General features: G+C 45.1%; 2 protein-coding genes across 3 annotated transcripts; both read right to left on the bottom strand.

Moving 5' to 3' along the window:
- Positions 1-152: 152 nt before the first annotated feature.
- Positions 153-4,229, bottom strand: LOC121766395 (eukaryotic translation initiation factor 4B1-like). The gene is made up of 3 exons (XM_042162686.1): positions 2,929-4,229; positions 1,121-1,780; positions 153-543 (listed from the first exon to the last, which is right to left on the bottom strand). Exons 1-3 carry the CDS (start codon positions 4,101-4,103, stop codon positions 525-527), a joined length of 1,854 nt encoding a protein of 617 aa, XP_042018620.1. The 5' UTR covers positions 4,104-4,229; the 3' UTR covers positions 153-524.
- A 1,492-nt stretch (positions 4,230-5,721) lies between these two features.
- On the bottom strand, positions 5,722-15,411 carry LOC121767241 (sufE-like protein 2, chloroplastic). 2 transcript variants are annotated; one of them, XM_042163469.1, is made up of 2 exons: positions 14,633-15,411; positions 5,722-6,322 (listed from the first exon to the last, which is right to left on the bottom strand). In XM_042163469.1, exons 1-2 carry the CDS (start codon positions 15,332-15,334, stop codon positions 6,314-6,316), a joined length of 711 nt encoding a protein of 236 aa, XP_042019403.1. In that variant the 5' UTR covers positions 15,335-15,411; the 3' UTR covers positions 5,722-6,313. The 2 variants fall into 2 exon arrangements, with proteins under 2 accessions (XP_042019403.1, XP_042019402.1); XM_042163468.1 differs by lacking the exon at positions 5,722-6,322 and adding an exon at positions 14,072-14,380.
- Between the last annotated feature and the right edge of the window lie 8,391 nt (positions 15,412-23,802).

The raw sequence follows: 23,802 nt of genomic DNA, 5'->3' as shown, positions 1-23,802 counted from the left end.
CTATCGTATCGAACATATAGGCCCTCATTTTAAACAGAAAACAAGAAGACGAAGACCAAGAAGCATAGCAGCCTGGATAGTTTTGACTATTTTTAGCAAGGACATGGGAACAACATTGCTTGTTAGAGTAAGAATTGTCAAACAATATAGGATTAAGGCAGGAACAGTGTACACAAACAAATATATTCCGAGGTAAAAACAGAGTAAGACCAAAAACCAGGGCAGTGTTGTGCATTACAATGTCCCCTTTTTGGAGAATATGGAAATTTGATCCCACTACAAAAGGATAGAAAGTAAGGAAAAAAGGGGGGGAAATGAGAATTTTACACATCATCAAGATGCAACAACAATTAATGCAAGAGTTGTATGTTGTCAGAATTTAGATATTCCAGCTCCATTCCGCACAGCAAAAATCATGAAATGATGAATAGGGGTGCCAATGTATTATTGCATCTAACTAGTTAGAGATCGAGCAATAGGACAACTGGAAGAAATCGAGTCCTGGGAGAATATCGTGCAGGAGTTCACCACCTCGACCCTGACCTGCCAAATGACACAAGCACAACGATCAATCGTGGGTTCTATACCACCAGATATGATATTATAGGGGAAGTTCTATGTTATCAGTGATCATATGAGTTCATCATACTTTAGCAGAAATTGAAAGAAGTTAACAGTGTGCGTGTAAGAATATCCTAAGTGCGATGAGTAGAAATAATGAGGCAGCATGGAGTGTCCAAGTATCACAGTTGAATTGACTACTGTTTCAAACATCATCGACTTACCAGTACAAGTTCCCCCAGCAAAGCTAGAAGCTCAGTTACATGATATAGCCATGCAAGTGAGAATTGTAATGCAAGAAAAAGGAGACACCTTCATCTAAGGCATTTTCCAAGTACACACATCCAAAAGGGCTACAACAGTCCCTTCTAAAGTTACCAATAGAAATAACAGACTTGAATGGTTTTTATATGAAGCCACTTCTCTTACTCGTATTGCTAGTTAATAAATGACAAAGATCACTAGGTTTATAGCAGTAAGAGCTGGGTCAGGTAACTTGCAAGTGCAGGACAGCAGGAGAAAATATGAAACACAGAAAAATCAAAAGAGAACGCAGTACCTGTTGACATCTCTACCACCTGAAAATCCTCTGCCTCCACTTCCTTGAATATATCTTCTGTCGTCACTTGGTCTCGCCCATGGATTTACAGAGCCACGCGAATGAGGCCTCTCATTGCCATCTAGAGCTCTGGGATCTTGATATGCTCCATCTGCATAAGAAGCTCTCTGAGAATAGGAAGATCTGGTATCTTGATAGGATCCCTGCCTCGAACGGGGTCTTTCATGTAACCCAGCTTGGGGATCTTCATGTGCCCCTGGTCGAGAAGGAGGTCTCTCAGCAAAGCCAGCTATTGAATTCTCATATGCACCTGGACGAGATCGAGGTCTCTCTTGATAGCCTGCTCTAGGTTCCTCATATTGCCCAGGCGCAGAAGGAGGTCGGTCATGAAAGCCGGATCTGCCCTCATTAAATCCGGTTCGAGAAGGAGGTCTATCATTAAATCCAGCACCTCGAACTGCCCCGGGGCTTTGCCGCTCGAAATTTCTCTGACTATAGCGAACTTTGTCATCCAACTGAGAGACCAGAAGTTCCAACTCCTGCTCCTTTTTATGTATTTGGTCTTGCACGCCAGCTTCTTCTTCACCAGTTTTTTGCGGCAATTCCTTTTTCAGTTGCTCAATTTCTTCCTTCAAATTCTTCTCTTCTTCTGTCTCAGGCCTGAAAATGTTATCTCTTCAGCTAAAAACAAAAGTATCTTGTACCCATGCTAAAGCATTTACCATTTCAATTTTTTTCAGATTCGCTGTAGGTAAAAGAGGTAACACCGATTATGTTTATGCCCATCTAGATTAAACGAATATATCCAATCTAGTACTACCTCAAGAGAATGAATTAAAAGATACCACAAACAGTTTACAACTATTAAAAATAGTACACCATCAGCACCTTCTCCCATATCACAATCAAGAACATAAAACAGTACAAGTGCTATTACATCAAGCGTTTAAAAAGCATTGTGACACCTTAAGGGAAACCTCTGCATTCATCTAAACTGAAGTGAATTATGCATAAATCAAGAAATAACTTGCTCTAAACTAATTGCAATCCTCTAGGCCTTTTGTCTGCAACTGAATTCCATACCTCCATCTGATATTCTGGGCATACTTGCCAATCTTATGTTACCTTGACCCATAAAATTACATTGTTTATTACAACATAATACTAGGAGTTAAAAAAAACACTTATAAACCTCGCAACTATAACCCAAACATCCATCCTTAGTCCCATCCACCAGTCACCATTAGCTCACATCTCTGCGTAACTATATAAATTAATCATATTGGGTTGATATTGAACTTCTAATTCCTTAACCAAACAAATGTATGTCTGGAGTTAGTCATAAATGATCTTACTGGATATAAATCAGAGTTTGTCATAAATGCTCTAACTGGATACAGCTTTACTCAGTGGGCTTCAAGATTTTTTGACAGAAATATCCCTTGGATACAGATATTTAAACTGCCAAAGTTCACTTTTTCATCATAAGGACACTTACAAAGTCCCATTCAATTCACATATGAAAATTCATTTTATACATGTTACCACATTTATAATTGATGATACGAAACAATAGAGACCATATCGCCTCCAAATATTCCTTTCTCCATCATTATGATGCCAAAACTAAACCATACCCCTAAAAGTCAATAATAACTACAAAAAACTCACCAATTTCCATGAATGCATGTATCAAGCCAAAATGGACATTACCAAAAAAACCATAAACTTGTCATCACAGCCCTAGAATTACACCTTTCCAAAAATGAAACGACAGCAACAAAATGCATTGCATAATTAATAACTACCTGTCCACACGTCTGTCCAACTTAAGATCAATCTTCTTCCAATCCAAGCCCTTCTGCTCCAGCAGTACTTCTCTAGGCTTAGCATCCCCAAACGGATTTACTTTAGGTTTCTGCCTCACTATAGCTTCACCAGCTCCACCCAATGCAGGAGGTGCCTCTGACCCGCTCACCTGCGGAGACTCCAGACCAGTCGAGTGAGAACTTGTGGGCCTACTCCCACCACTGACCGAGTGTTTCTTCTCTGCAACCTCCAAGTCCAGCTTCTTCCAATCCAAACCTTTCTCAGCCAGCACTTCCTCCCTCGGCCTGGCTGCCCCAAAAGGATTCGGCTTGTTAACCTCCCTCGGCTTGTTAACCTTCACCGCGTCCCCATCCTCAATTTTAAGTGAACTCAAACTCAAGCTCGGATTTTGCTCACTCCGACCCCCCCACCGGTCGGATTCAGGCTTTGAGACTCCAGACCCAAAGCTCTCATTACGGGTCCAACGATCAGTCTCAGGCCTCGAAAAGCCCGAGCCAAAGCTCGAATTTCTCGACTGCTGCGGCTGTGAAACAGGCTTCTTCATAGACGCCCAATTGTCCACTTCATCGGCGCGCGATGCTCCGCCGCTGCTTCCCCCAAGTGAGGTGTACTTACCCCCAGCCCGGGATTCACGCGAATCGTGATCAGGTAGGATCGTTTGCTTCTTCATCGACGCCCAATTATCCACCTCATCAGCTCGCGAAGGCTGATCGAATTCCGAAACCCTAGATTGCTGCGGAGGCCCCCTCCGCCCATCATCCTCAAATCCGTAAGATCTCCGGCCCTCAAACTCCCTCCGACCCGAATTAGGGCCGCTGGAGCCGGGTCTGGACCCGTAATTGGAAAAGCCGCCGCCCAATCTGCCGTACTGCATTTCCTCGGCCGAGCGCTCCTTGGGCCCCGTGGGGAGGCGGAGCATTTCCTCCGGCGTCAGTCCGCGGCCATGAGAAGGCATAACCCTAAATTCCTGGAGTGACATTTTGGTCTTCTTCTTCTGCTTGGCGGTGCTCACACCTTCCTTGAGGCTAGGGAAGCTGGCCGCGGGCGCCGCCGCCGCCGCAGCAGCGGCGTTCTCCTCAGCCTCGCGCTGCTCGGCCTCCTCCCTCTCGGTCTCGGCGGCCCAGGCGCCGACTCCCCATGGCGATTTCGACATTTGGTGCAAAGATCTCTGGCAATTAAATGTGAATTTTGTGGAGTACAATTTCCTTTTTTTCTCGTTTCCCCCAAAATCTGAGAGTTTAAATATAGAAAGAGAAGAGATGTATTCAGACTACAGTTAAGCCAACAAGGTCACGACTCACACATTAAATTAAAATTATTTACAAAAATACGTTAAAGTCATGTGGAATCTTTTCATTGGCTGCCACTCTATATGGAGTAATTTTTTAATATTAGTAAATATTTTAGATAAATATTTATTTCTAAAAAACTATACGGTTAGTACAGCGTTGAGCAGCTAAAATATTACTAGTAACTATTTTTTTCTGGACGAAGCAGAGTTTAGGGTGCCCCAAATAAATTTTGATGGCGTGGAGTAATTTGATTGGTTAAGACATAAACTGTTAGCGATAGTGAGCGTGGAGAAATCAAATATTGGCTTGTTTATTTATTTAATGATCATTTAAGAGATATTAACATTCAAATCTCAAAACATTGAATTTTATTTACAACTAAAATGTTTTATTAATGTCTCGTTTTTAATTGGTGAATGTCTTTTCTACGCTTCTCTGTTTTCTCTTAAAAAAGTCACTATTACCATTTTTGGCAAATTCCTCCTTCTAATATGTTTGCTGAGACTATAAATGAGATTAGACATTATTTAATCTCAGGGATCAAAATTGATTGGTTGAATTGTCGTTCATATTATTGATTTTAACCACGTGTCAAATGACAAGATTAACAAACAATAGGCTTGAAACCAAGTAAATCAATTTAAAATATGTGAGCCTGGCTTGCTACAAATGAAACGATTGAATTATTATTTATTGTAATATATCTTAAATATATGAATCTAATTGGCGACATGTCTAAAGATTGAGATATAAATGGCAATTATCTAGTTGTTTAATCTACAATTTCCGACAAAATGGATTAAATGTGTTTTAAGATAGAATGATGTTACACAGCCATTATGATTGCTCACCTAAACCTTTTTTATAGAATTGTACATTTTTTCAAATTTTCAATTTTATATTATAATTTTAAATTTTAAAATTGTTGATATATTATTAAAATAGAACAATTAATAATAGTACATGATTACTGATTCAAATTATTAATTTATTTATATCCTTTTGCAAAAATAGTTTTGTGTTTAAGAATTAAGATAAACTTTTCCCCAATAATATCATTTTGTCGGATTCGTTTTGATGAAAAATGAATTGCTGTTTTTAAATTGTAAAAAAAAACCTTTTAGCATGAAAATAGATACTGTAATTTAAACATTTTGCAAAAATTAGTATAATATGTGGTTGTAAGGTCGATTAAAATTAGTGATTTTCTAAAATACACATAAACATTTACATTATTTTGGACTAGTCAAATTCTTGATTAAGACTAGAACCTTCAACACCATATAAACCAAAAAAATATTGTGATGGTGGATCTAAACTAATTATTTTTGTCACTTCACGATATAGAAATTCTAAAATATTTGTGAAAGGGGAAACTTGATCTTTTTCCACTTTTGCAGAAACAAAAAACATTCCCTCTATGAGCTAGCTAGACTTCGCAATAGAGCTAATATGGTGGAAAATAAATACACGTTTAAATAGTAAAAATTATAAATTCATACCTATATAAATGTAAGTGTTGAAACAATCAAAGTGGAAATAGATACACGTTTAAATAGAAAAATTCGCTACGACAGTGTTGCTTTCCAAACATTGTAATTCAAACGTATAAATGTAGATATGGATTAGAAAATCGAGGTGTTGCACTATTTCAAGGCTAAACATATGAAGTGTCATTTTCTTACCTAAACACAATTTGTGGATGTCATCGGTGCCTTTACTTTTAATGAAAAATTGCTAGGACAGCTATCTAAATGACTTCGTATTCCTACAAAATTTAAGCAAACTAGTTCACGTTTTAAATCTTGACTTTAACCACTTGTTTCTATATTCCAACTTGTAAATTAGGCAATTTAGCATATGGGATACTAAAATTACTCTTCATCAAGAAACCTACATACTTCAACACACAATAAATACATTGTTGTAGTATGATCTAACAGTGACATAATCTATAGCTATATATCACCAATATATGCACAACAAAATTCCCTTATGTCACCTATCAAAATGCTTATCTTATTGCATTCATTTCATCTTTGAAAACACCATCTGTCATGATTCAAGGCCTTCACCTTCCCTGTCTCCAACCATAGTAAGTACTAAACTAGTTGAAAAGAATCTTAATTCTTGGTAATGCATGTTTGGAGCCATAAACATCAATGATGAGGCGGCGAATTTTTGATGTTTGTAAATGCAGGAAATAAATGAAGATGAATTTTTGATGTTTGTAAATGCAGGAAATAAATGAAGATCAACACAGAGATTTTACGTGGTTCGATTTACTGAGGTAAATCTACGTCCACGGGGAGAAATGGGGGCAGGTTTGTATTGCTTGATCTGCGAATTACAGCTTACAACACTGGCCTGCTTTATGATATTCTCTCTAGAGAGCTTTTTTAGAATTTAACAGAAGAGACCTTATCTATCTGACCTAGGTTCTATTTATACAGTGAACCAAGATCGTGGCATGCAGCATTTATTAGGTAGTGGATGTCGTGGAGATCGTGGCGACCTTGCATGGGTCCACTATCCTGCATGAGTTAATGACTGCTTGACACCACTAAATAGATCGTCGGTGTAGTGGAGGTGGAAATCTTGCATGAGTCCACTATCTCCTAGTTCGGTCGAATACTGAGACCGAACTGCTGAATTATTGCCGAGCAGCTTTTGCCGATCTGAGAGTAGAGCTTGATGCCGACCTGAGAGCAGAGCTTGATGAGTTGGCTTTCACCGAGCTGTAGGCTGGGGCCGAACTCTTTGGTTGTGCCGAACTGAACTCTTTAGTCACGCCGGACTGATACTCTTTAGTCATGCCGAACTGATACTCTGTCTTGGGCTTTACTGCTGTTGGGCTTGTTTAGTACGTACTCCATCACTACCCCCCCCGAAAAGCGAAGTGAATCACTTCGGCATTCTGGATAAAAGTATGGGGTAAGTTGATGTTTGTCCACGGTCTCATGAAGTGAACTCTTCTTTGACCGGACTTGGTTTGTGTCCTAATTTGGCGAGTTTTATCGCTCGGATCGAACTTTCCGTTGTCCTAATTTGGGGATCGGACTTTCCCTTGTCCTAATTTGGGGATCGGACTTTCCCTTGTCCTAATTCGGCGAGTTTTATCGCGTGGATCGGACTTTCCCTAGTCGTAATTCAGGCAAGTTTTATCGCGAGAATCAGACTTTTGTTGCAGTTCGTTTCAGACGAAGTGCTTGATTCTTAAGCCGAATTGTGGTCTTGTATCTTCTGTAGAAGCTTTGACTCGCAATCGTTGGCTTGTTGCAGCTCGTTTCAGACGAACTGCTTGTTTAAGCTGAATTGTGGTCTTGTATCTTCTGTAGAAGCTTTGACTCACAATTGTTGGCTTGTTGCAGCTCGTTTCAGACGAACTGCTTGTTTAAGCTGAATTGTGGTCTTGTATCTTCTGTAGAAGCTTTGACTCACAATTGTTTAGCTTGTATATGTTCTAAGAAGGGGATCAGCCTTCGAAGAACAAGATACCTCAGTAACATTTGTAAGAGACGACACGCACAGAGACAGACAAAACACACAAATAAAACGCACAGAGACAAATAAAGACCAAGTAAACCAAATAAAGCACATTGAGCAAACAGGACTCAAGACTGACTGACCGGACTGTCTCTTACAAATGGAACTTTTTGAGGTTGGAAATGTGCCATGTTCGGGGTACCTGTTCTCCTGATATGTGAGCCAATTTGTAAGACCCTTTGCCGAGGACTTCTGATACCCGATACGGACCTTCCCATGTGGGTTCGAGCTTGCCCAGCTTTTCTGCTCGGCTTACTTCGTTGTTTCTCAGGACGAGATCTCCCACTTGAAATTGCAGCTTCTTCACCCTTTGGTTGTATTACCGGGCTACTTGCTCCTTGTACTTGGCTGCTTTTATGCATGCCAATTCTCTTCTTTCTTCGGCAAGATCTAGCTCGGCTCTCAGTCCGTCGTCATTCATTTCTGAGGAGAAATTTAGAGTTCGGGGACTGGGTACGCCGATCTCCACCGGAATCACAGCTTCAGTGCCGTATACCAGATTGTACGGAGTTTCACCGTTGGAGGTTGTGGGTGTAGTTCGGTAGGACCATAGGACTTGAGGGAGATTTTCTACCCATTGTCCTTTGGCTTGTTCTAACCGAGCTTTTAACCCTTTCACCAGGATACGATTTGTTACCTCCGTTTGTCCATTTGCTTGTGGATGAGAGACCGAAGTGAACCGCTGTTGAATATTCAGCTCTTGGCACCAATTCTTGAACGTCTTGTCGGTGAACTGAGTCCCGTTATCCGAGATGAGGATGTGGGGTATGCCAAATCGGCACACTATGTTCTTCCAGACGAAATCCAATGCCTTCGAACTCGTTATCGTAGCTAATGGTTCAGCTTCCACCCACTTCGTAAAGTAGTCCACGGCAACGATTAGGAATTTCATTTGCCGAGGAGCTTGAGGAAGTGGTCCCACTATGTCTATGCCCCATTGCATGAAAGGCCAAGGGCTTTGCATAGTGGATAGATCGGTCTGCGGCATCCTTGGGATATTTGCATGGATTTGGCACTTCGAGCATGTCTTGACGAGCTGCACTGCTTCTTGTACCAAGGTTGGCCAATAATATCCCCATCTCAGAACTTTTTTAGCTAAAGCTCTGGCTCCGATGTGGCTACCGCACGATCCTTCATGAACTTCTCTGAGGATGTAGTCCGTCTCTTCTGGTCCTACGCACCGCAATAATGGCTGGAGGTAAGACTTTCTAAAGAGGACTCCTTCATGAAGTTCGTACCGAAGTGCTCGGCACGTGATCTTCCGAGCTTCTCTCCTATCCTCGGGCAATTGTCCTTGATCCAGATACTGCAAGATCGGCGTCATCCAGTTCGGCGAGCTGGATACTGAATGTACCTCGGCTTCATCAATGCTTCGATGCATTAATTCTTCCGCCTTTGAGCTCGGATCTGAGGCCAACTTACTTAAGGTATCTGCTCGGCTATTTTCCGCTCTGGGAATGCGGATTATCCGAAAATAGGAGAAACTTCGGCTGATGCTTTGCGCTTTGTCCAAATACTCCTTCATTCTCTCGTCACGAGCTTCACTTGTACCCAACATGTGATTTACTATGACTTGTGAATCACAATGGACTTTGAGAGATTTGACGAGCAGACTTTGCGCTAACTGGAGTCCGGCCAGGAGGGCTTCGTACTCGGCTTCATTATTAGTAGTGGGGAATAGGAACTGAAGTGAGTAGGTTACCTCGTGTCCGTCGGGAGCGACAAGTAAAATACCAGCTCCACTTCCCATCTTGTTTGAAGCTCCATCTACGAATCCGCTCCAGCAGTCCGGCGGCTCTACTTCGGATTCCAAGGGCTGTACTAGTTCGGCATTGGCAGAATTCTTCTGTTCGGCAATAACAGGAATTGCTTGATCGAACTTTGCTTCTGCAAGAAAATCTGCCAAGGCTTGTCCCTTGATAGCTTTCCGAGGTAGATACTCGATTGAGTGTTCTCCCAGCTCTATGGCCCATTTGGCGATTCTGCCTGATGCTTCTGGTTTGGTCAAAACTTGCCGAAGAGGCAGATCGGTTAAGACGCATACCTTGTGAGCGTAGAAGTATGGCCGCAGTCTCCTTGCTGCATTTACTAACGCCAGAGCAATTTTTTCCAGAGGTTGATACCTTGTTTCTGGACCTCTTAATGCTCGGCTTGTAAAGTAGATGGGAAACTGCTTTAGGCCTTCTTCTCGTACAAGCACCGCGCTGATGGTTTGATCCGATGCCGCTAAGTATAAGAATATTACTTCGGCTTCGGTTGGAGCAGAGAGAATAGGAAGCTCGGCTAGATAACTTTTGAGCTCGTCAAAGGCCTTTTTCTGCTCGGCTCCCCACTCGAACTTTGGTGCCTTTTTCAACACCTTGAAGAACGGCAGTTGCTTTTCGGCTGCTTGGGAAAGGAATCGATTCAGTGCGGCTAGACATCCGGTTAGCCTTTGCACGTCATGTATGGACTTCGGCATTGCCATGTTTTGAACGACTTGAACTTTTGAAGGGTTTGCCTTGAGTCCGTCCTTTGAAACCCAACAACCCAGAAATTTTCCTGAATCTACCAAAAAGGTACATTTTTGGGGGTTGAGTTTGAGGTTGGCTTTTCGGAGCACGTCGAGAGTGGATTTGAGGTTGTCTTCGTACTCCGAAGTGCTTTTGCTTTTGACAACTATGTCGTCGACATACACTTCAACCTGTTTCCCGATTAGGTGCCGAAAAAGCTTGTCTACCATCCTTTGATAAGTGGCTCCGGCATTCTTTAAACCGAATGGCATCTTTTTATAAGCGAAAATGCCGAAATCGGTAATGAAAGCTGTTTTCGGAGCGTCACTCTCATCCATCAACACTTGGTGATATCCTTTGTATAAATCAAGAAAACAGAAAATTTCGAAGCCGATCAAAGCTTCTACTTTTTTATCTATATTCGGAAGGGGATAGCAATCTTTTGGACAGTGCTTGTTTAGATCGGTAAAATCTATGCACATCCGCCATCCTCCTCCTTTTTTCTTGATCATCACAGGATTGGCCACCCAAGAAGGATATTTTACCTCGAATAGTACATCCGCTTTTAGTAATTGGCGGACTTCGTCATGGATGACTTGGCTTCTTTCTGCCGCAAAGAGTCTTTGCTTCTGTTTTACTGGCCGGATTGAAGGATCAATATTTAACCGATGAGTGATTACCTCGGGGGGCACTCCGGTCATGTCCAACGGAGACCATGCAAAGACATCTTTGTACTCCTTGAGGAGCTGAATGGTCTTTTCCCGGAGTAGAGGCGTTCCTGCGAAGCCGACGTTGACCGTTCTGGATGGATCATCTTCGTATAACTGAACGGTCATTGAGTTCGGCTCTGAAGTGACTTCGGTCATCTCGCTTGCCTCCGACTCCGGTTGCTGTGATTGTTATGCTTGATGGTGCCGAACTGATTGCTCGGCACTTTTAAGCGCAATCTGCAGACATTCTTTTGCTCTCTTTTGATCACCTCGGATGACCGCTATCCCACCTTTAGTGGGGATCTTGATGGTGAGGTGATAAGTAGAGCAAACGGCCCGAACTGTGTTGAGCCAGTCTCTCCCCAGGATGATGTTGTACGGAGACCGAGCTTTTACCACAAAGAACTCGATCATCGTATTGGAGCTTGTAGGCGCTTTTCCCACCGTGATCGGAAGGCTGATAATACCTTCAGGGCGGGTGTCCTCCTGGGCGAAACTTTTCAGAGGAAGTGGAGCCGGACTGAGCCGAGCTGGATCCACTTCCATTTTATCGAAACATTCTTTAAAAAGAATGCTGACTGACGCTCCTGTATCCACAAATACTCTGTGGACCAGTTTGTTTGCCACCCCGGCTTGAATGACAATAGCGTCTTGGTGAGGAGAGATGGCTGGGACGGGATCGGCATCTGAAAATGTAATCTCTTCGTCTTTCTTCAGCCTTTTATGTGTTGGTTCCTCTTGATTGGAACCTCTGCGTTCTGCTTTTAGGGACGACTTAGTCTTCCCGGCTGGGAGAGCATCAATAGTCAGGATTACTCCATCGTATTGCGGCTCGTCGTCGTCTTCGGGATCCTCATGCCTTTTCGGATCCTGAGGATTGCAGTTCGCACTTCTCTGCCTTTTGTTCTTTTTCGGCTGCTTGCTTTGGTATTTTTTTAACGTTCCTGTTTTCACAAGAACATCAATACCTGCAGCCAAATCTCGGCACTCCTCGGTATCGTGACCGTGGGTTTGATGGAAGGAGCAATATTGATCCTGAAGTCGCCGTGCGGCTGATTTCGTCATCCGCTTTGGTTTTTCGAACATATCGGAATGTAGTTCGAAAATTTCCGCTCTTGACTTGTTTAATGGTACGAACTGAGCGGGCGGCTTCTCAGGATTGAGACGTGGCCCCAATCTGCCTTGTACCGGTGCCCTTTGAATTCTTTCAAAAGGAGTTCGGCGAGGAAGCACCTGGTCGCTTTGATCGGGCTTCCTTTTGTCTCCTTGGGATGAGCTGTCTAACGACCGTTTTCGACGGTCTGCCTCATCCGCACGAGAAAACTGGTCCGCAATGTCCCACATTTCTTGAGCTGTTTGCGGACCACACTCCACGAGCTTTCTGTAGAGAGCTCCGGGCAGGATTCCATTTTGGAATGCCGAGATGACAAGTAGATCATTGAGATTATCTACTTGTAGGCATTCCTTATGGAATCTCGTCAGGAAGTCGCTGATCTTTTCGTCGCGACCTTGACGTATAGAAAGCAGCTGAGCCGAAGTGATTCGGGCTTCCGCTTTCTGAAAGAACCTCCTGTGGAAAGCATCCATGAGATCTCGGTAGGATCTGATGCTGCCTTGAGGAAGGCTGTCGAACCACCTTCTGGCGTTCCCGATGAGTAGCTCGGGGAACAGCTTGCACATGTGGACCTCATTGAGACCCTGGTTCGCCATATTATATTGATAGCGTCCCAGGAAGTCATGAGGATCCTCCAGCCCGTCATAAGTCATTGACGGTGTCCGGTAGTTCCGCGGCAAAGGAGTTCGGGTGATGTCGTCCGAGAATGGAGTCTTTAATGCTCCGTACATGGCGAACCCGACATCTCTTCGGTACGGAGGAGATGGAGTTCTCCTGTGGTTCCAGTACCGAGGAGGAACATGTCGGGGTTGAGGATTCTTTCTCCTGGAAGACACGTCACTACTGCGGTAGTGACTTTCATGTCTGGATGAGGAGGGAGAATCCGCCGTTGTCTTCTCCGACTGTTGGCTCTTCTGCAGGAAGGTTAAGAACTCCTCCTGCTTCTCGGCCAAGAACAGCTTGACAGCCTCGTTCAAATCAGGCTGCTGGGAAGACTCGGTGTGTGGACCTTTTGAGCGGCTTGCTCCTTCTCCGTGAGAACTGGAAGTAGATTTTTCACGAGGCTGCTTTCCAGGCCTATGGGCTGCTGGATTAGCTTCCTCATGGTTATCACGGACGGAGGCACGGGTGTTATGTGATCTGGTATGCATTTTTTTTTTTTTTTTTTGGTAGAAGAGGATCAAAAACTCGCTTTATCACAAATTTGGTTCTCTGTTTCCCACAGACGGCGCCAGTGATGAGGCGGCGAATTTTTGATGTTTGTAAATGCAGGAAATAAATGAAGATGAATTTTTGATGTTTGTAAATGCAGGAAATAAATGAAGATCAACACAGAGATTTTACGTGGTTCGATTTACTGAGGTAAATCTACGTCCACGGGGAGAAATGGGGGCAGGTTTGTATTGCTTGATCTGCGAATTACAGCTTACAACACTGGCCTGCTTTATGATATTCTCTCTAGAGAGCTTTTTTAGAATTTAACAGAAGAGACCTTATCTATCTGACCTAGGTTCTATTTATACAGTGAACCAAGATCGTGGCATGCAGCATTTATTAGGTAGTGGATGTCGTGGAGATCGTGGCGACCTTGCATGGGTCCACTATCCTGCATGAGTTAATGACTGCTTGACACCACTAAATAGATCGTCGGTGTAGTGGAGGTGGAAATCTTGCATGAGTCCACTATCTCCTAGTTCGGTCGAATACTGAGACCGAACTGCTGAATTATTGCCGAGCAGCTTTTGCCGATCTGAGAGTAGAGCTTGATGCCGACCTGAGAGCAGAGCTTGATGAGTTGGCTTTCACCGAGCTGTAGGCTGGGGCCGAACTCTTTGGTTGTGCCGAACTGAACTCTTTAGTCACGCCGGACTGATACTCTTTAGTCATGCCGAACTGATACTCTGTCTTGGGCTTTACTGCTGTTGGGCTTGTTCAGTACGTACTCCATCAATCAAGAAAGTTAGATATGGGACCAATCCCCATGACTATAATTAGTATTGAAATGGATACAACATCTTTCCATTATAGTATCTCTCCAGTCACCACCATCCTCATCAACACAAGTAGGACTGAAATACAATAAGCACTCCACTTTTTGGTCTTCCAAAATTATTGCATCAGATATCACTACGGATCTTAAAGAAAAGATATTTCTGTGATGGGATCTTCCAAACTCTCTCTCTCTCTCCCTCTAATATCGCCTATGTGATCATTGATGTCCCTAATCAAAAAGATCTTCTCACAAGCAGCTCTCTCTCCCTCTCATGAATCATCACCTATGGATATATCAAATATGCAATCATCCCTAATGAGCTAAGAATTCAAACACACTCATAAACTGATCAGAAAATTTGCAACTTCTTGCAAAACTCAACACAATCAATAAGCATGTCCAAATTCTCATCTCTCTCTCAACACAATCAAGACAAACCAATGAGACTTGCACATGCAATTCCACCAAAAGCAAGTATCAAAACTGAAACAAAAAAACCTTCAAATTCTTGCAAGGTACAACAAAACTTTCATACCTGAGTTTGATTACAACAAATAAAAGAAGGAACACATTCTGTCCTCCTCTCCTCAACCAAAACCTTAGTCCTCCTCTGCATACTCATCAACACATTATTCCACGCATTCACCCTCGAATTCCCCTTACTAGGCAGCCCCACGTTCATCGCCACCAAATCATCCGCCCTCACGCTCAACACCTCCTCCGCCGCAGCGCCGTCGAGCACCCAAATCAGGCAAGAACAGAACCCTTTCGTAATCTCCGAATCACTGTCGATTCGAAACCTCGTCGCCCCATTCCCGTCCATGGCCGCCTCCAGCCAAACCTGGGTCGCGCAGCCCTGCACCCGATTCTCTTGAACCCTCCAAGATTCATCGAATGGGGGCAGAATCTCGGCGTATTTCAGCAGTCTTCTTACTCTGTCAATCGGCGCCGGTAGAGATCGGAATTCGAAGCCTAATCTCTGCAGTTTTTCCGACACGCTTGAGGAGGGTTGTACCTTGTTGTAATGCTCAATTGCGACGCAGGAGAGCGGAAAGATTGGATTTTTCGACGTGGGGTTTAAGGGAAATCTTGAAATTGGGGGATTTTTGGAGGCGGGTGTTCGTGGATTGAGGTGGATGTGTGAGGGGCCTGCGTCCATGAAATTTATTTTTGGTGGGTTTGTGAAGAAGGATGGAGGAGATGTAGAAAGGTGTGTTCTTGCTGTGAAAGATCCCATTTTTTTTTGTGGGTTTGTCGGAGTTGAAATGGAGAAGATCGTTGAGAGAGAGTGTAATACCCGAAAATTTGTGGAATTTTATTCTTTTAATTAAGGATGAAATTCTTTTCTATGTTTTTGTGTTTAAAATTTGGTGTGGAAAATATTTTGTGTTTATTTGATTGTTGTGGATGTGGTATTTTCTACCTAGGCAAATTAAATGTAATTAAATAATTAATTAAGCCATGTTTTTAAAAATCCTAATTAAAATTAAATCTCTCTCTCTCTCTCTCTCTCTCGGTTTCTCACCCCCTCCCCACTAATTTCTCAACCTCCCCCACTCCCTCTTAACCGATACATCATTCCCTTTCCAATCTCTCCCCACATCGTTTTCTCTCTTTTCTCTCTTGCAATTGCTCTCAACACCGGTAAGCTCCCTCTCTCCTTCTCCCTCTCGGTTCTCATCTTTTTCATTCACTCCCTCTCATCATCGTCTTGAATTCCTCAAGGTGATACCCTCCTTCGTCGTGAATCGGAGTCGGAAAAGGAAGTAAAGCTTTTGCGTTTCGTTTGAACCATCCGGGGAAGGTAACCCCTAACCCTTGTTTAATTCGAAAACTCATGCATATAGGACGTTTTTGGTTGGGTTAGATGTTGAGTAGGATTTGTGGCTATGTGCTTGTGTTGAACATGTTTTCGGTGATAACTGACAGTGGGTTCCGACCCCTTTTTGACTGAGCAAACGACCTCCTTTTGGTACGATTTTTTTAACTGTATAAACTTTGGTGTGTCTTCTGTGTGGTGTGTAATTTTCAGCTTCATTGGATGTCGTATGAATTTATTATGATTTTTGCAAGTAAACTGCGCAGTTCTGCGTGTGGTGTGTTCTGGGTGATGTTTTCATGTGCAATGGTTGGGTTTCTGAGTGTTATGTTTTTGTGTTGAATGTGGGTGTGTTTGGCCAAGAGATGGCTCGGGAAAATCTGTGTTTGGCTCAAGGGTTTTGTGTGGGTTGGCCGAGAGATCTAGGGTCCGGCCTAGGGCAGGCTGGTGGGAAGTTTTGAAGGGACGATCCCAGGTGTTTGGGTGTGTTTTGGGACGTAGAATACGTGGTGGGAATGTCGTATAGGGTTTGAGAATCGGAAGTTGAAGGAAAGTGAGTGTACACGGAACCAGCGGCCGAGGTGCCGAACAGATGGCCGAGGTGCCGAACAGACGGCCGAGGTGCCGAGCATAAGATGCCGAGGTGCCGAGCAGGCGGCCGAGACGGTCGGTCGAGGTGCCGAGCCGGACGGCCGAGATGGTCGGCCGAGGTGCCGAACAGGCGGCCGAGACGGTCGGCCGAGGTGCCGAGCCGGACGGCCGAGATGGTCGGCCGAGGTGCCGAGCTGTGCCGAGACAGGTGCCGAGCTGAGCCGAGACAGGTGCCGAGCTATGCCGAGACAGGTGCCGAGCTGTGCCGAGATAGGTGCCGAGCTATGCCGAGACAAGTGCCGAGCTGTGCCGAGACAGGTGCCGAGCTGTGCCGAGACAGGCGGCCGAGGTGCCGAGCCAGGCGGCCGAGACGGTCGGCCGAGGTGCCGAGCCAGGCGGCCGAGACGGTCGGCCGAGGTGCCGAGCCAGGCGGCCGAGGTGCCGAGCCAGGCGGCCGAGATGGTCGGCCGAGGTGCCGAGCCAGGCGGCCGAGACGGTCGGCCGAGGTGCCGAGCCAGGCGGCCGAGACACCGAGCCAGGCCGAGACGCCGATCCTTTTTCCGAGCTTTTTCCGAACCTTTTCCGAGCCAAGTGAGCCGTTGCACAGTAAGGGTATGCCAGGACTTGGAGTGCTGTGTTCGGGTGTCGTGTGCGCGTTTTGGGTACGCCGTTTGCGTGCGGGGTGTGTTTCGAACGTGTGACTTTGTGTGTTTGTTTTGTAATATGTTGTTAAGTGTATGTACGTGTAACGTGCTAGATGTTGAAGTCGTCCACGTAGGAATCATGCATTGTCGTTTAAACCTCGTTTACCCTGACTCTAATCATGATATTATTTATCTTTCAAAAGGGTGATCTTTTTCGAGGAAAGTGTGGTTGAAGGGAACTGTTTTAAAAGCTAAGCAATCGAGGTGGGCTTTTCTACCCTACTTTTATGTGGGTTATCTTTAAATACGGACTTTGTTCCGGAAATGTTTATGGAGGTGAAGTGTTTGTCTTGCCAATTGTTTTGTTTTGAAACCTATCTGAAGTGGTTTACCACATATGTTTAATCGAATTCGGGTCTGTTGGGCTGCGAACCCTCAGGCTAGTGTACACGAGACTGGGTGCCATCTGAGAGCAAGTTGGCCGGTCTAGATGACCTGGGGTGTGGCCACGCCCCTTGTCATGGTTTGGATCAGATAGTGTATGATTGAGGGAATAAGGGTGGCAATATCGGAAAATGACTGCGCAGTCGAATTTATGAAATGTATTTTTGTGTACTTGGGTTATTTTCATTACACTCAAAACCCCAATGTTACACTGTTATGGCATGACAAACAATGTTTTTGGCGTTGTCACGCCCGCATTTCCTAAGGATAGGAAGTACGGTGGACCGCGACTAGGGGAGGAATAAAGAAGCGGGGAAGAAAGGGGAAAAACAGGAATATTTGACTCGAAAACATTTAATAAAAGGAAATTCAATTCAAAACAAAGTACTGTGACGACATTCTTGAGTTAAAGTATTCAGAGTTTGAAATGAAAACATCGTGACGGTTTACAAGCAGCGGAAAAGACCCAAAAGACAGATGATGCCGGGTATGACGACACGACACCATCCGAAAGATAAAAACACACTTTGGCTTTAACTGCTCAACATCCGTCCTCCCCATCGCCGCTCAACCTGCACATTAAGAAAACAACATGCAGGGCTGAGTACTTATTGCACTCAGTGGACACACGCCAAAAACATAGTTTGTCATGCCATAACAGTGTAACATTGGGGTTTTGAGTGTAATGAAAATAACCCAAGTACACAAAAATACATTTCATAAATTCGACTGCGCAGTCATTTTCCGATATTGCCACCCTTATTCCCTCAATCATACACTATCTGATCCAAACCATGACAAGGGGCGTGGCCACACCCCAGGTCATCTAGACCGGCCAACTTGCTCTCAGATGGCACCCAGTCTCGTGTACACTAGCCTGAGGGTTCGCAGCCCAACAGACCCGAATTCGATTAACCATATGTGGTAAACCACTTCAGATAGGTTTCAAAACAAAATAATTGGCAAGACAAACAGTTCACCTCCATAAACATTTCCGGAACAAAGTCCGTATTTAAAGATAACCCACATAAAAGTAGGGTAGAAAAGCCCACCTCGATTGCTTAGCTTTTAAAACAGTTCCCTTCAACCACACTTTCCTCGAAAAAGATCACCCTTTTGAAAGATAAATAATATCATGATTAGAGTCAGAAGAGACGAGACTTTAAACGACAAAGCATGATTCCTACGTGGACGACTTCAACATCTAGCACGTTACACGTACATACACTTAACAACATATTACAAAACAAACACACAAAGTCACACGTTCGAAACACACCCCGCACGCAAACGACGTACCCAAAACGCGCACACGACACACGAACACAGCACTCCAAGTCCTGGCATACCCTTACTGTGCCAACGGCTCACTTGGCTCGGAAAAGGTTCGGAAAAACTCGGAAAAAGGATCGGCGTCTCGACATGGCTCGGTGTCTCGGCCGCCTGGCTCGGCACCTCGGCCGACCGTCTCGGCCGACTGGCTCGGCACCTCGGCCGACCATCTCGGCCGCCTGGCTCGGCACCTCGGCCGCCTGGCTCGGCACCTCGGCCGACCGTCTCGGCCGCCTGGCTCGGCACCTCGGCCGACCGTCTCGGCCGCCTAGCTCGGCACCTCGGCCGCCTGTCTCGGCACAGCTCGGCACCTGTCTCGGCACAGCTCGGCACTTGTCTCGGCATAGCTCGGCACCTATCTCGGCACAGCTCGGCACCTGTCTCGGCACAGCTCGGCACCTGTCTCGGCTCAACTCGGCACCTGTCTCGGCACAGCTCGGCACCTCGGCCGACCATCTCGGCCGTCCGGCTCGGCACAGCTCGGCACCTCGGCCGACCATCTCGGCCGTCCGGCTCGGCACCTCGGCCGACCGTCTCGGCCGCCTGTTCGGCACCTCGGCCGACCATCTCGGCCGTCCGGCTCGGCACCTCGACCGACCGTCTCGGCCGCCTGCTCGGCACCTCGGCATCTTATGCTCGGCACCTCGGCCGTCTGTTCGGCACCTCGGCCATCTGTTCGGCACCTCGGCCGCTGGTTCCGTGTACACTCACTTTCCTTCAACTTCCGATTCTCAAACCCTATACGACATTCCCACCACGCATTCTACGTCCCAAAACACACCCAAACACCTGGGATCATCCCTTCAAAACTTCCCACCAGCCTGCCCTAGGCCGGACCCTAGATCTCTCGGCCAACCCACACAAAACCCTTGAGCCAAACACAGATTTTCCCGAGCCATCTCTTGGCCAAACACACCCACATTCAACACAAAAACATAACACTCAGAAACCCAACCATTGCACATGAAAACATCACCCAGAACACACCACACGCAGAACTGCGCAGTTTACTTGCAAAAATCATAATAAATTCATACGACATCCAATGAAGCTGAAAATTACACACCACACAGAAGACACACCAAAGTTTATACAGTTAAAAAAATCGTACCAAAAGGAGGTCGTTTGCTCAGTCAAAAAGGGGTCGGAACCCACTGTCAGTTACTATCAAAAACATGCTCAACCATATCACACAGCCACAAACCCTATTCAGCAACTAAACCAACCAAAACGTCCTATATGCATGAGTTTTCGAATTAAACAAGGGTTAGGGGTTACCTTCCCCGGATGGTTCAAACGAAACGCAAAAGCTTTACTTCCTTTTCCGACTCCGATTCACGACGAAGGAGGGTATCACCTTGAGGAATTCAAGACGATGATGAGAGGGAGTGAATGAAAAAGATGAGAACCGAGAGGGAGAAGGAGAGAGGGAGCTTACCGGTGTTGAGAGCAATTGCAAGAGAGAAAGGAGAGAAAACGATGTGGGGGGAGATTGGAAAGGGAAAGATGTATCGGTTAAGAGGGAGTGGGGGAGGTTGAGAAATTAGTGGGGAGGGGGTGAGAAACCGAGAGAGAGAGAGAAAGAGAGAGAGATTTAATTTTAATTAGGATTTTTAAAAACATGGCTTAATTAATTATTTACTTACATTTAATTTGCCTAGGTAGAAAATACCACATCCACAACAATCAAATAAACACAAAATATTTTCCACACCAAATTTTAACACAAAAACATAGAAAAGAATTTCATCCTTAATTAAAAGAATAAAATTCCACAAATTTTTGGGTATTACATTCCTCCCACCTTAACAAAAATTTCGTCCCGAAATTTGTTAGATCACTCAAACAGCTCTGGAAACCTCTCTCTCATCTTATCTTCTGATTCCCATGTTGCCTCCTCGACTCCATGATTCCTCCACCGTACCTTCACCGAAACAACTGACTTATTCCTCAATTCTTGCACTCTTCGATCCAAAATGGCCTCGGGCTTCTCTTCATAGCTTAGATCAGGATTTAGGACCATCATTTCTTCTTGGTGAACGATGTGTGTGGGGTCATACACATACTTCCTCAATTGTGACACATGGAAGACGTTGTGCACATTTCCGAAGCTTGGTGGTAGGGCCAATCTGTATGCTACCGCGCCGACTCTATCCAAAATCTCGTATGGACCGATGAATCGGGGTCTAAGCTTTCCTTTCACTCCAAAACGAGTTATTCCCTTAGAAGGGGAAACTTTCAGAAAGACCTTTTCTCCGACCTCGAACTGTAAATCGGTCCTTCGAACATCCGCATAAGATTTCTGTCGATCTTGTGCCTCCTTGATCCTCCCACGGATTTGTCGGACAATCTCTATCATCTCTTCTACAGAGTCTGGTCCGAGAATTCTTCTCTCACCCACTTCATCCCAATAAAGTGGCGATCTACACTTCTTTCCATACAAGGCCTCATATGGAGCCATCTTGATAGTCGCCTGGTAACTATTATTGTAAGCGAACTCTACCAAGGGCAACACTTCTTCCCAACCTACGCCTCGATCTAGCACCACGGCTCGTAGCATGTCCTCCAATGCTTGTATCGTTCTCTCCGACTGCCCGTCGGTTTGCGGGTGGAACGCTGTACTGAAATTCAACTTAGTCCCCAACTCGCGCTGCAGGCTTGTCCAAAATCTAGAAGTGAATTTAGCATCACGATCAGATGTGATTGTCGCTGGAACTCCATGCAAGCGTATAATTTCCCGTACATATACCTTAGCCAACTGATCGGATCCATAAGTGGCACGAACCGGCACAAAATGGGCAGATTTGGTGAGGCGATCTATAATCACCCAAATCACCGTGTTCCCTCGCTGGGATTTTGGCAGTCCTACCACAAAGTCCATTGCAATATGTTCCCACTTCCATTCCGGAATCTCGAGGGGTTGCAATTTCCCATAGGGCCGTTGGTGTAGCGCCTTTACTTGTTGACATGCTAGGCATCTCTCCACAAACGCCGCAACATGCTTTTTCATACCGTTCCACCAAAACTGTCTTTTCAAGTCTTGATACATTTTGGTGCTCCCTGGATGAGCAGCGTATGGGGTTTCATGTGCTTCTCTCATGATTTCCATCCTCAGGCCTTCATCCTTAGGCACACACAACCTTCCCTTGTATGTGAGACCATTATCCGCTGCCTCACGAAAATTTCCGAGTTCACCCGTCCTCACTTCTGAGCGAATCTTTTCTAGTAACGTATCTCGCCGTTGAGCTTCTACAATTCTGGCTCTTAAGTCGGGTTCCATCACCAACGTGGCTACTATCCCTTCCACAGTCTCGGGCATTCTCACCACTTCCAAGCGCATCTTACTGAACTCTTGGATTATACTCTCTTCGATAGTAAGAAAGGTGGCCAGCTGAGATTGAGACTTCCTACTAAGAGCATCGGCCACTACGTTTGCTTTTCCCGGATGGTAATTTATACCACAATCGTAGTCCTTTACCAACTCGAGCCACCTACGTTGGCGCATGTTCAACTCCTTTTGCTCAAAGAAGTACTTTAGACTCTTATGGTCCGTGTATATCTCACAACGGACTCCATAAAGATGATGTCTCCAGATCTTCAAAGCATGTACCACAGCTGCCAGTTCCAAGTCATGCGTCGGATAATTCAGTTCATGGGGCTTCAATTGTCTCGATGCATATGCAATCACTTTCCCCTTCTGCATAAGCACACATCCCAGTCCCACCTTCGACGCATCCGTATATACCGCATAGTCAGTCTCTGGCTCCGGCACAGCTAAGATTGGTGCGGTGGTCAATTTCTCCTTCAACAACTGAAAGCTCGCCTCACATTCTGGCGTCCAAATCATCTTGACTCCCTTTTTCAGTTGTTGCGTCATTGGCCTTGCTATCTTCGAGAATCCCTCGATGAATCTTCGATAATAGCCCGCCAGTCCTAAAAAGCTTCGGATTTCGTTTTGTGTAGAAGGTGACTTCCACTCCTGCACCGCTTCTACCTTGGCCGGATCTACACGAATTCCATCTGAAGTTACTACATGTCCAAGAAAATTTACTTCCTTGAGCCAAAACTCGCATTTACTGAACTTGGCATATAGTTTCTCGTCCCTTAGAGTTGCTAGGACGGTTCTCAAGTGCTCTTTGTGCTCCTCCTCGTTCTTTGAGTAAACAAGCACGTCATCGATGAAAACCAGGACAAACCGATCCAGAAATGGATGGAACACGCGGTTCATAAGGTCCATGAACACTGCCGGGGCGTTCGTCAGTCCAAAAGGCATTACAACGAACTCATAATGACCATATCTTGTTCGAAAAGCTGTCTTGGGTACATCTTCTCGCCGAACCCTCAGCTGATGGTACCCAGACCTCAAATCCATCTTAGAGAAGACTCCTGCCCCTCGAAGTTGGTCAAACAAGTCGTCTATCCTTGGTAGTGGATACTTGTTCTTCAGCGTTAGTTTGTTTAGCTCCCGGTAGTCGATGCACATCCTCATCGTTCCATCCTTCTTCTTTACGAACAACACTGGTGCTCCCCATGGTGACACGCTAGGTCTAATGAATCCCAATTCCAGTAGCTCTTGCAGTTGCACCTTAAGCTCCTCCAACTCTTTTGGCGCCATTCTATAAGGTGCTTTGGATATTGGTGCCGATCCGGGCTCCAGATCGATCGTGAATTCTACTTGCCTGTCGGGTGGGGGTCCTGGCAACGCATCGGGGAAGACGTCGGGATATTCACTCACTATCGCCACATCTTCTATCTTCCTGTCTTTCTTCTCCTCCCCATTCAAATAAACAAGGTACGCTGGACATCCCTTCCTCATCATTGTAGTGGCTTGCAGCGCAGAGATAATGGACTTGCGTCGGCTCATTGGGACTCCGT

The sequence above is a fragment of the Salvia splendens genome, chromosome 15 (genome assembly GCF_004379255.2).
Source record: "Salvia splendens isolate huo1 chromosome 15, SspV2, whole genome shotgun sequence".
Classification (NCBI taxonomy): Eukaryota; Viridiplantae; Streptophyta; class Magnoliopsida; order Lamiales; family Lamiaceae; genus Salvia; species Salvia splendens.
Note: the sequence above shows the minus strand (reverse complement) of the source record. Positions and strands in the feature narration are given on the sequence as shown.

Excerpts from the sequence above, each read along its gene's own strand:
- LOC121767241 (XM_042163468.1), bottom strand. The coding sequence starts at position 15,334 with ATGGGATCTTTCACAGCAAGAACACACCTTTCTACATCTCCTCCATCC. Across the intron at positions 14,381-14,632 it reads TTTGTTGTAATCAAACTCAG|GTGATGATTCATGAGAGGGA; the intron begins GTATGAAAGTTT and ends ATATATCCATAG.
- LOC121766395 (XM_042162686.1), bottom strand. The coding sequence starts at position 4,103 with ATGTCGAAATCGCCATGGGGAGTCGGCGCCTGGGCCGCCGAGACCGAG. Across the intron at positions 1,781-2,928 it reads TTGGACAGACGTGTGGACAG|GCCTGAGACAGAAGAAGAGA; the intron begins GTAGTTATTAAT and ends TAACATTTTCAG.